At 34.9% G+C, this 14,730-nt stretch overlaps 1 protein-coding gene across 3 annotated transcripts in view; it reads right to left on the reverse strand.

The window, feature by feature from the left end:
- Positions 1-1,647: 1,647 nt before the first annotated feature.
- LOC150100653 (protein trapped in endoderm-1-like) overlaps positions 1,648-14,730 on the reverse strand; it is a 36,858-nt gene continuing 23,775 nt past the window's right edge. For all 3 annotated transcript variants that reach the window (XM_090401112.1, XM_090401113.1, XM_090401111.1), the window contains exons 3-5: positions 13,614-13,884; positions 7,631-7,827; positions 1,648-3,705 (exon numbers count right to left, since the gene is read on the reverse strand). In XM_090401112.1, coding sequence (XP_090257238.1) covers positions 3,429-3,705; positions 7,631-7,827; positions 13,614-13,884 — 745 coding nt within the window. In that variant the 3' untranslated portion in view covers positions 1,648-3,428. The remainder of the gene's footprint in view (positions 3,706-7,630; positions 7,828-13,613; positions 13,885-14,730) is intronic.

Genomic DNA, 14,730 nt, shown 5'->3' on the forward strand with positions numbered 1-14,730 from the left:
GTACAGTACATGTAAAATAAATAAAGTAATATAAATAAATAAATAGATGTGATTGGGAGCATATTAATAAATATGAAACATTTTTTTCATTTTTCCCCCCTATTATTTTAATTTCATTCTGAACCGTTTTGTTGAACACGACGCCTTTTGTGAATAGCGGGGGAAAATAGAACTAGTATTATAATCAGTGGCGGCTCGTGGCTTGAAATCGTGGGGGCGCTGCAACTTTCGAAATCTACATACACACTGTAAGTACAGTGTATACGTGTTTGGATAAAATATCAAAATTATGGTAAACATTTAAAAAAAATTAAACATGAAAAAATATTGTTTATTATCGATAAAATTATGCAGTTTGGTATAATTCAAAATTAATTAAAAATAAAATATATTCTTCTTGTTTTGTTTCATGAATAAATATTGTTTATTATCGATAAAATAATAGTTTAGTATAATTCAAAGTTACTTAAAAATAAAATCCATTATCATAACCCCAATAGTGTTCTAAAATAAAAACTATAACAAATGTTATGTCTTTAATTGTAATGTTCAAATATTTAAAGAGACGGAGTAAACACGATAAGCACTACCAACAATCTACTACTGGCGCAAAAACAACAGTGGAACTGCGAGACGGACAGTGTCGCTTTACGCTATAGCTCATATCTCACTATGACGTGCATATGTTTGCGCGCGTATTTATATATCGAGAAAAATTGGGAGTTCCGCCCCTGATTATAATCAATGTAAATTTAAGAGGAAAGTCGTTACATGAGATTTCATTAACCATGGAAATGTTTAATATATGTGAACAGGTCAATATAGTACCATTGCTAAGTTAATATATTCGGAGTTGGTGGTTTTATCAGAATTATAACCGAAGCAACTAGGACCTGAAGCTAAATAATTATATCGATTAAGTCCATGTGTTTTCCGTCTTATTTGCCTTTTTCTGGGGATGTAAAACCATTCATTAAACAGTACATGCATATCATAAGGTAGACTCCTGCATGTAATGTATAATTAATGCACTCAAAGATATGCGGCAGTAGTAATAAACACACTCATTTCTAATGAAAAATTGCTTTATCAAAAATATCTGATTACAATACATTTTGGATAGAACAACATATCATGAATATATGTAATATATCACAATTAGGTTTGTGAATGATACATTGATTACTTCTTTCTTTCTCCTATGTACACACAGATGAATACAGAAATAAAACAGATATATGTATGTACTAACTTTATATTTCCAAAAAAAAAAAAAAAAGAGTACGGTATACGGCCTAATACAGTAAAATACGATACATTAAACTATATTAAAAACACTAGTTTTAAATGAACAACAAATGGCTATATTAACAAACGGAGTATTCTTCGTTTGCTAATACGTAGGATGGTGGTGGTGGTGATGGTGATGTCGCTACTGCAAATTGTTCATTGTTCCACTTAAAAGCATTTACTGTAAAACTCTTTTTTGTGTATTCCATTGAGACGTCTTCTCGTTGAGGATGACATATCTGATATCTTGCAGTGTGTTTCTTATCCGTGGTGATAGTGTTTTCAATTTTTGGCACGCACATGCTCTTAGAGATACAGAAAAAATTCGACATTAAATGATGGATTAATGCAGAGGCATTTTTGTATTACTGCAGACGTATGGAAGAAAGCGATGGTCATAAAGATACCCAAACTCAAATATAATGGGACAGTGACATACCAGTTTTTTTTTTTTCGCACAATTTTTTTTCACGTATTTCTGTATGCATTCTAATGAAGTGCCAAAGCATAATATAAAGACGATTTGTATTTGCAAATTATTCAGGTGCCGAAGTATTCTGTGAGCCATTGTCCTTACTGTGAGATGATTTATTTATTTATGATTTAGACAAATGTCATTAAAATAAAATAAAAAAATTATTTTAATGATAGTAGTGTCATTTTAAAATAATAACGGCAATGCTGAACTGTGTTAAATATTTTAATAGTGCTCTCGTAAATGTAAAGAATTTAAACACCCCAACGTAATATAGTTAATACCGTAAAACTCATTAGATCAAATGCAATTTATTTGTTGAACATAGGCATGAAAGGAAACCTAGAAATTCGAAAAGGGAAGTGAGTTATTCTAATATTTTTGAACTGATATGCATAGCACTAGTACGAATTGGACAAGGATAGTGTCCAGAAGAACAGTTTGGATTTGTAAAAGTACTAATAAAAATGTTTATGAAACAAACAAACAAGATATGCTAATACTAGCTGGTTTTCATTAGAAATGCAGATTTATTATTAACATTATTGATCTGCGTTCTGTTTGTTTCGGTGATGGCGAATTACAAAGAGATAGAAGTAGGTACGAGCTCGCAGCTATAATTTATGATGAGATGTTGAAATCCTACTGTACATTATTGCAGTCGTCCTCGGGGGAGACTTTTGTGCTACTCCAGGCCACCATAGCAAGGTTAAGATGTCCCACCAGGCAATGAAAATAATGATCGAGTATTTCGACTAACATATCATAAATGGTGCATCATAAGTGCCGTATATCATACGAAAAGTAGGCTTGTGATAGCTTAAATATATGTAGTCCCTTGACTGATTTTACGGAATATGAGTGGAAGGAAAATAATACAGCCAAGGAGTTCTACAGAAGAGTTTGATAGCTGCGTGATCTATTTAGTTTACTACACAATATAAAAACATAAACTATTATATATTTGATGACAAACGAAATATTGTTTATAGATGACAAAATATTTCTATATACAGTAAACACATTATTAAACTCATGATCGTAATATAAAGAAATGCATTCCTTTCCATTAAGTGTACGTCATCATTTAAAGCCTCACGTGAAGAAATTAAAACGCAATACTAACACGAATTAAGGTACTTTTTTTTCTTCTTAATATTACTTATTGGTTATCAGAAAAAAACTTGGAAGTGTGCGTATTTTAACAAATATGGTATTTTTTATATTTCTAAAATATGTTTATATATTCCTAACGAATATATTTGTTTTGTTCTATAGAAAATAAAATTTGACGAAAAGATTTTTTTTTTTTTTTCATGCACTAATATAACGTCTGCAAACAGAGATCTCGGACACTTATTTGAAACCAGATGTTCAATCATTTCTAGACGTTGAGGGCTTACTGTCATCCCAGACTTCCAATAAGTCTTGTGGAATCTTTCACTTTAGGTTCAGTTCTCAAATGCAGAGATCATTTTGATGTACTAGTTGCAAAAGCACGTCTTTCGTTGGTGTTCACTCTTACTGGAATATTCATCCTGTTTTACACAATTATCATCATCATCTCTTAAAACCACAAAAAAAAAAAAAAAAAACGATTTCAGGATCAAAGGCTTGACAATTTTGCTCTTGTCCAGTATACAATTGACGTGTATGGACATTCTCAGATAGAGTTTTCTGCTATTCCATCTTGATGTTGCTTTTCCCTTTCTTTCTTAGCAGGATTACTGAACAGAAAAACATCAGATACAAATGTTTTAGAACAACCAGAACCCGAACGCGTGGAGCTAGATGTGGCGGTGTTTCCGACACAACGACCGGGACACAGAAGACGAACGTAAGCCTGGCGATACTGACGGTTCACGACAGCGTAGATGAAAGGATTAATACAAGAAGACATCCAAGCCAGTACCGATGCCAACACGTGAATAGTAGGGTGCCTGAAAAATAAGAACATTCAATAAGAATTCAGAAAGTAAACAATCTCTACAAAATATCAAAATATATTACAAACGTGTTAGCTATGAGAAAGAATAGCTAAACAACATTACACCCTGCAGTATACTCCATTTAATTATGACTGTCAGGCAACAAGAAAAGAAAAAATTTGCTCATCAGTCTACAAAAGCTATTTCAGCAAAACATCTTATGACACTACGTTCCAAATCAAGACTTTGTTTTCTGGATTTGTCGCCTACACTCCTGTCTATCTGAAATCACGCCTCTCCTGTTGAGGAGATTGTTTTTGCAGTCTTGACTAATAGTACATAATGATTTTTTTTTTCTTGGTTTCCCTCTTGATCTTTATCAGAAAGCTTACTTAATTGAGCCGATTCCTTTCTTAAAGCATGACCTTCCCATTGCAATCTTATAAAGAAAAGATTAAAATACCCGAGTTTTTAGGTAATTTCTGTAAGACACGATGATATTAAAATTGTGAAATAGTTAATGCCAGCGCTTATTCAAAATGTTCTTGAGATAATTTGAATAAACCCTTTGCAGCCCTTGTGGAAACGTCGCTTATTTCATAATAATGCCAGACCACAAGAAAAAAACACGGTGTTATAGATTCGATTCTGGTCTCCGACTGAAGGAACCTTTATTTTTTCTATGCCTTATTTCATCAGGTTTCCCCAGTTAGTCAATCTTTGATGCATGCATGTAGGGTTCGCCCCTTTTTTGGGAAATAGATTTTTAACCAAGCAACTCAGGAAAATTGGCCGTTAAAACACATTAGGGTTTAGGATCACGAGATGGAGGCACTTGTCTGTACTCTCTCCAAGGGTTTACAAATCATTGGTAGCTCTGAACTCCGCTAAGAGTGGCGACTAAAGGTTGTGGCCAGCGGCTGTCCTCCAATTTCCAAATAAATAAATAAATAAAAATAAAAATTGCTGAAAGTGTTCTGTCTATTGGAGATTTATTTATTTGTACTGATCATTTTCCTATTGGCGTTCAGATAGTCTTTCTTAACTTACATCAATGTTTTTGATTTCTTGCCATTTTAATTTAAGTTTCTATCATTTAAATCTGATTTAATAAATGAATAAATAAATAGAAATAAATCCTTATGAATTCAACGAACTGTCCAAATCGCTCAGATCAGGATTTTACAAACATCCGCACGTTATATTGGATTAGAATCGAATCCGCTGTTAGTTGAAGAGCTGGTGCGACAAACACTCAGATAAAAAAGTCTGCAAATTTACGAACTTATCTTCTCTCATTCGAGATTTTTTAGACCACTTTCTTATTAACATTTCTTTTCACAGATTCATGCAGTTCATATGAAGAGATCAATACCAAGAAACGAACTCATTTCAAACGAACTTTCTTCGATTCGCCAGCATACTATAAATTCAGTGTAATATTTCATTGTCTCTCCACTGTTGTACTTAACGAGCATTTGCTTACTCTTTGAACTGTTTTTCCCCCCCCCCCTTCTTAGCTCTCAGAATACTATACTTATATTCTTTAAGATCTTGGCCTTGAGGTTATAGATAACCAGGATCCCATTGACGGAAGTGAATTGATGCGCTGAGAATAGAGACACTGGCTACATTGTGCTCCACAGGCTCAAAGAGACCGTTAATAATCTTCTTATTGGTATTGAGAATCTTTAAAAGATACCGAAAACAGATTATTTCGCCACCATTATAATTAGATAGCTTCCGACAGTTAAATTCCGACAGAGAAAATGTTCCAATTATAGACTGTGCGTGTGGGGGGAAGGCGAATGAAAAAAACTAAATCTTCTAATAATATATATATGTATAACTTAAAACGATGTTATATTGGTACATGAAGAGTCTACAGAATTCGATTTAACAAGTAATTTGTTCAGACTGATCCTACGTGCTGTAAATTCGAGGTATACTGAAAATAAAGGATTAAAACGATAATTATAATCAACATGATAACTGAAAGAAAATATTATTATTATGGCTATATGAGAATCTGTTGTTTGGTAAGGACTGCAACTTAGTCCATAGTATCAAAATCTAACAAAAAGATTCAAAATTAAGTAGTTCTATTTAAGCTAGAGAATATTCAAATTTTAGTCTTCTTCCTTTTGTGCCTTATCCCATCTATTTGGGGTGGGCCTTTTACACGATGCGACTTTTAGGTATTTTATGTCTGTGGAAGTGTGTGTGTGCGCGTGTGTGTGTTCATGAGGCTGATTTGCCTGTTCTCGGCTAACTCACTTTTAGTGGAAAGAGACAGATAAAGATTCCGCCCGTCATGGACAGGAATCGAACCCAGGTTTTTCCCACCAAACGTCTTCTTCGTCTATACTGACTGAGCTACGGTGGCTGTAACATTCGAATTTTAGTAATGATATAAAATACCAAATTGAAATCATATCAGCTAGAGCTTATATGCGTAAGGACTGACAGAACGAAGCTATTACAAATAAAACTTCCAAGTCAGTGCAAAATCCCACGGGCAAGGTGTATCGTGTCATTTGTTTATAGTCAATATAAATTGGAGGAATATGATGCTTCCAAATCAGTGCAACTGTTTTCGGGTGAAAAGGCGACGAGAAGGGAACTGACCGAGCTTGAAAGAGGAGTTGCAGGCCTATCTGTTTGGCAAGTTGTTGACAAATTGGGCCATCCTAGGTCAACAATCAGTAATATAATACTGAGATTGAAGCCCAAAGAGTCAACTGCATGCTTTACCTACAGTGAACAACTCGCCGCACTCACCGATCTTGACCGTGGGATGATATGCAAAAATCGTCATTTGTCGGGCAATAAGTTGAATGCGTAGTTCCGGACATCGACCGGAACACGAATCTGCACAAAAACATTCAGAACCGAGGCTCACAACATGGGTTTCCATGGTAGGACCACAATATGCAAGTCCCACATTATCTGAACATCATGCAGCTGTCTTCAGTGGTGAAAGAGCTTGTGCAGTGGAACATAGAAACTTGGAAAGCTGTGTTATGGTGCGAAGAATCACGCTACACCGTCTACCAAGCAGATGGACGGATGTGGGTGTGGCGGATGCCCGGTGAACATCTCTTACCACAATGCGTAACCCCAACTATGAAATTCGGAGGTGGCGGTGTGATGGTATGGTCCTGTTTTTCCTGTTTTGGCCTCGGAACTCTGTTTGTGGTGACACGAACAGAGGTATCTCTGAGAACTCTGAGAGGTATCTGAACATTCTGAACAATGCAATGCTTCCTACCTTGCGGTGTTTCTACGGAACTGACCATTGTCTCTTTCAACAAGACAATGCACCTTGTTATAAGGCTGCTGTAATTGCGTGGTTTGTGGACATGAACGTCATCATTGCAAGCTTACAGGAAGAATGGTCCAAAATTCCCATTGATCGCTAACGTACGCTTTGGAAAGTCCTTGGGATTGCTGCAGTCATCGCAGCGACCGTTAACTTCTTTCCACGCAGTATGTACAGTACATCAAGGATGGCCAAGTTTTCTAGGCCCAAGAGACACACATGCGATGTTTTTCAGATGTTTGCGAGTAGTAACATATTTTCTAAAGCTAATTTAATTATTTAAAAATTAAATATAAATGCAAATTATACAGAATAAAATAGAACAGCATAAGATTAATAAATGTATACCGTAAAATATATATATTTCACAGACATGTAATTTTAAAACTTTATTTTTACCTCCTCACTTTTTTAAAGGAGTTATAACTCCCCCCCCCCTTCAAAACCTTAACATAATTTATGGAGAGTAACTTATCAGTCGAGGAAGCTATATATATATATATATAATTGTATGTAATGCAATGAGAATACTAATTGTATGTAATGCAATGAGAATACTTAGCCCCTTGAATTTATACAATATGAATGATAAATGAAGAATTGTTGTTCGCTTACCTGATGTGATTATCGAAAACATTGACGATCATGAGAGGGAGAAAGCAAAGTAAGAAAGAGCAAAAGATTATCAGCATAAGTCTGGTAAGACGAATCTCATCTGCACGTTGGGATATTTGTCGGACCAGAGGAAGTGGACTATTGGTGAATGCTGATGTCGGAGTGTGAGCCGCGACATTTTTACGACTTTCGTGGACCTAATAAAAGATAAAATAATATAAAAATACTGAATAACAGGTAAAGCTCACGACAAAATGATTGTTTGTGTTCACACACACACACACACACACACACACACACACACACACACACACACATACTCGTTGCCATATTCATTTTTCATCCATGTCAAGTGAGGTATGCATTTCTGTGCTACATATGAAGGCGTAATATTTTCGTTAAACAGTCCATCATTGGTTTGTATTCAAACTTTTTATTCCTGATATATTTTGATCTAGTAATCCCATTGCTGGAGTACAACAACGTTCCAGTTTATTTGTGAATGTTGTATTGTGACACCACATTTAAATCTTACCAGCTCTAGATTAGTCGTAAAAAATAAATACAATAAAAACGTTCATAATACTTTGTTTCTGTGTTCATTCGTACACACATTAGTCAATGCCGAACAACTTGGTGTTTACATTAAGAAATTTTTCGTAGGATGAGTCTTGTTCTGATGTGCACGAAAAAATGACATCAGATGCTGTCGACCACAGATGCGAGCCCACGGCTGGCAATGTGCCAAGAAGAGTCAATTCATATTGAACGGAAGAAAGGAATGAGGCAATGTACGGATTCGTCACCAACATGCGAAATCACGTGCTTTGTACGTAAAATTTTCCAACTGTTGTACAAGCAAAATAGTTACCACTTTAAAAACTGTACTTTTTATAAAATAAAAGATAATTTCCCCAAATATAATAATAAACACTCATCCCACGAAACGCATTGATTACCCTATTATCGGAATGGATTCGCCTTCTTCTGCCATGCGCAGAAGTGTCGAAGAGTCTCGCATCTGTGCGAGGGATCTCGCTACGTACAACCTCCTGTGAACCGTAAAAGCGAAACCAAACGAAGGTCATATATTTAATTCTGTGAGTGTGAGAGCCACGTTTCAGTTTGGCATTGGCACACAGATATTTAATGGAAGAATTTTAAAATGTCAAAAATCAACCGAAACAAAAAAGAAACCATAGAAATAGAGAACTTTAATATAATATATAATGGTGTCAGTATAATAAATAGAGAATATGCAGTTTTGATTGTGATTCAGATAATTTGAAAACAGATCATTTATTACAAATACTGGAAGGAAAGAATAAGATGATAGTACTGAGTGCCATAAACAAATACAAAATACGCGATAAGATGAAAATACAGTAAAACCCAGTTTTTACGTTCCCGCAATTTACGTTTTCCTGCCATTTACGTCATTTTCCGTTGATCCCGTCTTAAGGCCTATTCTTACGATATATTGTTTTCCCGCCATTAACAACTTGATGTGGACGTTATTTCCGTGATTTGCGTTTTTTTCTCGGGTGGCAATACTGATTTTCGAATCGATTTCTGCGGAAATCTGGGCATTTCTGTTCCCAGATGGCGTTGCTTTCGGCTGTAGTTTCGTTTCCACCATCACGGTGACCTGCACGCTTGCAGCAGTAATATAGTCATGAGCAATACCGTGATTTTTCAATCACAGTACGAATTGATATTGCAGAATTTCTGCTACGTAATTTAGCGTTTGAAAGTTGCTTTCAAGTTACGTTGGTGGAGTATGGAGAAAAAAGACAGAAAATATATTTCGGTAGAGGAAAAGATGGCAATTCTACGACGTGTAGATTGGCATGCCGGAACGCGTGTGCATTTAGCAAAAGATCTTGGACTCTCCGTGTCCACTTTGAACACGATAGTAAAAAACAGATCAAGCATTGAACTCAATGCTTGATCAGTGAGTTTTTGATCTTGTCCAATCTTGCTATACCACTTGCAAGTGTCAGCCTTCTCATTTCAACTACGTCCATTCACTTCTCGCATCCCTTTGTCATCTGCCAGGTCTCACTACAATACATCAGTGTTGGTCTTACTACCCTTTTGTAGATCTTTCCTTTTAACTTGCTGGACACTTTTGTATCGCACAACAGGTATGTTGTGTGATACAAAATCCAGTTTATCCACCCTGATTGAATCCGCCTTTGAGTTCGGAGTCTAGGTATCTATCACTTTGGACGCATTATTCTAGGTATGCGAACCTAGACACTTGTGGCATGTCTATGCCTTGTAATGCTATATCCCTGTTGCTTCACAAGACATGTACTCTGTCTTATTTCTACTAATCCTGAAGCCAGTATCTTCCAAAGCTTTTCTCCACATCATCAGAAAGCATCATCATACAGGGTGATCCAGTTCTTACCGCTCTGTGAACACATCCAAGAGCATGACAAATAAGAAGGGTCTGAAAGCTGACCGTGGCTGAACCCCCCCTACTTTTAGTGGGTATGTTTCAGCCGGTCCTGATTCATATCTCACCCTTGTTTTGCTACCATCATGCATTTCATGTACAAAATGTACATACTTTTCTGGGATCATTTTCTTCATCGTGATTCAACATATACCTTTTCTTGGGACAAGAAAAGGGATATGTTGAATAAAATATATCAAATGCTTCTACAAATCAGTGAAGATCAGAGAAAACTCGCTGTTGCTCTCCCAGTACATTTCTCTGAGCTGCGTTTTAGAGAAGATAACGTCAGTTGTTCCCCGGCCGGGAATAAATCCAAATTGCTCTTCGCAAATTGACATCGAGTCTTTCAATCTCTTCTCAATTACCCTTTCCAATATCTTCATAATGTGACTCATGAGTTTAATTCCTCTGTAGGTCCTACAGGACTGGATATTACCTTTGTTCTTAAATATTGGAACCAATATACTTGTACTCTCTCTCTCTTTCTGCATTCATCTGGCATATTTTCGGTTTAAATGATTCTGTTAAAGGTATCCGTCAATAGAGTCATGCCCAATTCACCTAGACATTTCTATTCATCTCGGGGATGTTATCAGGTCCAACTGCTCCCCCGTTTTTCATCTTTTTAAAAGCTTCTTCCATTTCCATTATTGTTATATATATATATATATATATATATATATATATAATATTCATCAAAGCTTGATTTGCTTCCTCAGTCTTAAGAAAATGCTGGTTATATTCCACTAATTCGAGCCCTACCCAAGGGCCTAAGAGTTGTGGAAATACTTTCTGAAAATGAAAACTGTGCCGAACAAAGCGGTGTTTTGCAGCTGCCCAATTTTTAATCCATCTAACTCGAGTGCTTCTATATGTTTTTTTAATGTTTTAGGGATGGCGGCTAAAGCATTATTATGGGATTAAAGCACCTATTATTATATACTGTATATATATCCCAATTCATCATCATCATCAATGAACTTAATGATGATGATGACATGAAAATGAAATCGAATAAGTTTCAAAACAAGAGAACGATAGGATTTTGAATGCATATTCAAGATCGGAAAATGTTGAAAGCCACAAGACCGCGAGCAATTAGGTCATTACGTATTAGGATGTACTGCATTCGAATGATATCAAGAGGCGAGACATTTGCCTATCTTTCAGTTTCGGCTGAGTTAATCCGACAAAAATACATTCTGAATGACATCAAATTAACTTAACTGAATTCAACAGTCCCTTGATAAGCAATGGCAAGCTTAAATTTTTACTTTCCGAGTTTTACAATCAGCTTTTGAAACCTCTTTATATATATAAAGACATTCCTAGTGACATTAACAAACGCCACCAATTCTAAACGGGATATGAATCCAGGTTTTTCCAGCCAAATGGCATCGTCATTGTTGCCTGAACTATGGAAGCTCCACTTCAACACCACCATACGAGTATTTCTTAATTTCACAGCATAGACCTTTAATGGTCGATTTAATTCCGAATCAAGTCTACTATTAAACATGATTTATAATCTTCTTTGGTGAAGATTCAACTCATAATAAATATTATGAATTGAATTTGCATTTTTTTCTAAATTTCCATAAAACCAGAATTTGCCATGCACTCAAGGAACACGATGGCATCACATTCAACATGTCTCTAAGGAAACCTATCGCGTTTATGAAAAGGCGATTAAAGCCATTTCTAAACTTGTGAAGACTAAGTATCTTTAGAGATATATAAGCTTTCGACACGCTGTTAAGTTTAATTATTTTTGAAATTAGAGCTGTGGGAGTTGAATGAGATATGATACTGTACTAGTTAGAATAACACTAGCAGTTAAACAGCTATATAGCATGTGTGTGTGTGTGTGTGTGTGTTGCGCGAGCAAGACATAACACCCTTCCCCTCCCCCGGAGTGTTATGTCTTCTATATCCTAGCTATTTCGATATTATAGGTACATATCAGTTTCTACTTAAATCAAAATGATATTAATATTCATTTGCAACTTTACGAGTATTACACGTATATAAACTAGAGTAATGCTGAAATATATTTTATTTTATTTTTTTCTGAACAAAAACGATTGCCTAAAATGTGTTCCATAATTTGTAATTAATTTTTGTTTATATTTAAAAATAACTTATTAACTAAATTATTTATTGTACTTTATTTTGTTATTTATTAATTAATTTAGTGTTATCTATTAATGCAGGTGGAGCTATTCTCCTGCAGCCGATAGTGCACATAATAGCACGCGCTTTCAATCGAATTGTTGTTCTCTTTTTTTGTGTGCTTTCCTATAATTGTATTGATAATGGCTATGAAACTTAGCTGAAAATTTTACAAATGAAGACATTTAAATTAAACGTAAGTGATTCCGGTAATAATATTTTATGATGAATATTTTATTAATGTTTTATGCAAGTGAAATGTTTCATGAGAGCAATAATTGTCACAAAACTCATTTACAACCTTAAAAAGCTTTCAGAACCTTCTTGTATTATTTATTGCAGTCGTTTATTCACGCTTTGCTGACTTCAATCCATCATCGTTATCAATTACACCATTAATAACGGCAAAGATGTCACTAGCGGTATGTAGCTTATTCGCCGCAGTGCTATCATTAATAATGACATGTAAAAGTTTCACTTCATCGTCATGTCTTCAGTGCACTTTCACAGGAAAACGTTTTGCTTGGTTGTTTAAAAAACAGCTAAAATAATACAAGTTTTATTTAAAATCTTTTGTTTAAATAAAATTAATTGCATACATTAACTAATAAACGGGCACCATATGAAAGTATTACATGCTGACAAATACAGACAAATCGGCCCTTCAGAACACACGCAATTTACAGACATAGAATACCAGTTGTGGTGGTGGTGGAGGTGGGCGGTAGATGGCGTTGATGGAGACGATTCGTAGTCGAGGTTCGATGTAGTGGTTGAGACGGTTGTAGGTGTCTTCCCGCGATGAGTCTTCTGACTCCTTGGAGGTATCAGGAATAATAATAATAAGAATAATAATAATAATGCTCTTAACACACTGAAACACAGTGCTGTACATTCGCACACATTTCACTGTTCTCAACTTTCACGGATCTCTTACGTCCAAGCAGGAAATGAAATAAATTCTGAAAGTATCCCCTTTGCTACTGTAATAAGATAACACCGTTTGTTTATAGGGATCGAATTACTAAAACTCGACTGTCTGTGATAAACTCTTACTTTGGTTTTCTGATCTTTCTGCAGAGAGGTACACTTTTTTTTTTTTTCAGACAGGTTTTAAATCGATAGTCTCTCTAGTTTATTTTTTTTTTAAATTTACACGTTAAATTTAACGTGTAAATTTAAATTAAAATTAGCAATTTTCGTTTAGATGCGCCTAGAAAAATAAAATAACACTGATTTTAACTGGAATATTGATTTTAAATTATTGTCCTTAGTTTATAATGAAATAACACATCCTCGTATAACTAACGTTCGCTTAGATATCTTAAGAAAATAAAAACCTACCCGATAGAAGATGCACGAGTAGGATGTTACGATGACCACACAAGGCAATAAGAAACCTAAGGCGAAGAGAAATTTCTTTGGAGATTTTCCATTCAGAGGGAGAATGGTGCAAGAAAATGTCTGTGGGTGGTATCCGAACTGACCCCAACCACGGGAAAGGGTAGGCAAAAGAATGCAGAAACTAAAGGTCCAGCAAAAGGCAATCATTAGTGCGATGTACTTCTTCTGGTAGATTTTATCGTAGTATTTGTGGTGATTGATGAGGACATACCTGGAATGGAAAGAAAAACAGCAGCTATTATTACTGTTATTACATTCTTTTTTGACACATTTCAGCACAACGAGATGTTCCATTACATTAATCTTCCACAATATCAAATCCCATTGTTTTAAAGTAATAGAGCATTTTAGATTTATGACATTGTTGGACAGTTGCCAAGATTTCTATAAAGTCGTCTGAATTCCTACAACCCTCCTTTCTGAATACACGCACACATACAAGCCAGGTCACCAACCGCAAAAATCTTCGAAAGGATGCATTATTGAGGAAAGTTAACAATCGATTTCAGTATAAAATAAACTTGAATTCCTAAATCTATCATAGTTTCGGCCAGTTTTTATGTCAACTGTCTAATTGCGTAATTGAAATTCTTAAATTTGCATGGTAAATTTAAAACTTGTAGTTATACGGAAATTAATGTTTCCAATACCATTCCCAATTTGGAAATTCTCTAAGATTTCTGAATCTTTTTCTTTTTAATTTACAATTGTTATACTGTACTATAGGTCATCAGGTCAAGTTTATTTTAATTACTTTTATTTATTATCGTTGTTTTTGTATTTCTCTAAAATAATAGACTATCTGAAAATAATAGACTTTTACAATTTAACAATCTAGTCGAGCAACTTCTTGCATATATATCTATATATTGTTGTGTTTATTTAGCTTTTTTCTTGTGTCGAAAAAGAACAGTTGTATTTAATGTGGCCTACAACTACTTCAATTTAGAATCAACTTCACATAATAAAATTTACTTTATCTACACTGTAAACAGTTCAAAGGAATGTAAGTTCCACATATTAAATTCTTTCTGGTCAATTTGAGCAGTCATATTAT

This window comes from Typopeltis vanoorti, chromosome 12 (genome assembly GCF_054136105.1).
Source record: "Typopeltis vanoorti isolate ZY-2024b chromosome 12, IOZ_Tvanoo_1.0, whole genome shotgun sequence".
Lineage (NCBI taxonomy): Eukaryota > Metazoa > Arthropoda > Arachnida > Uropygi > Thelyphonidae > Typopeltis > Typopeltis vanoorti.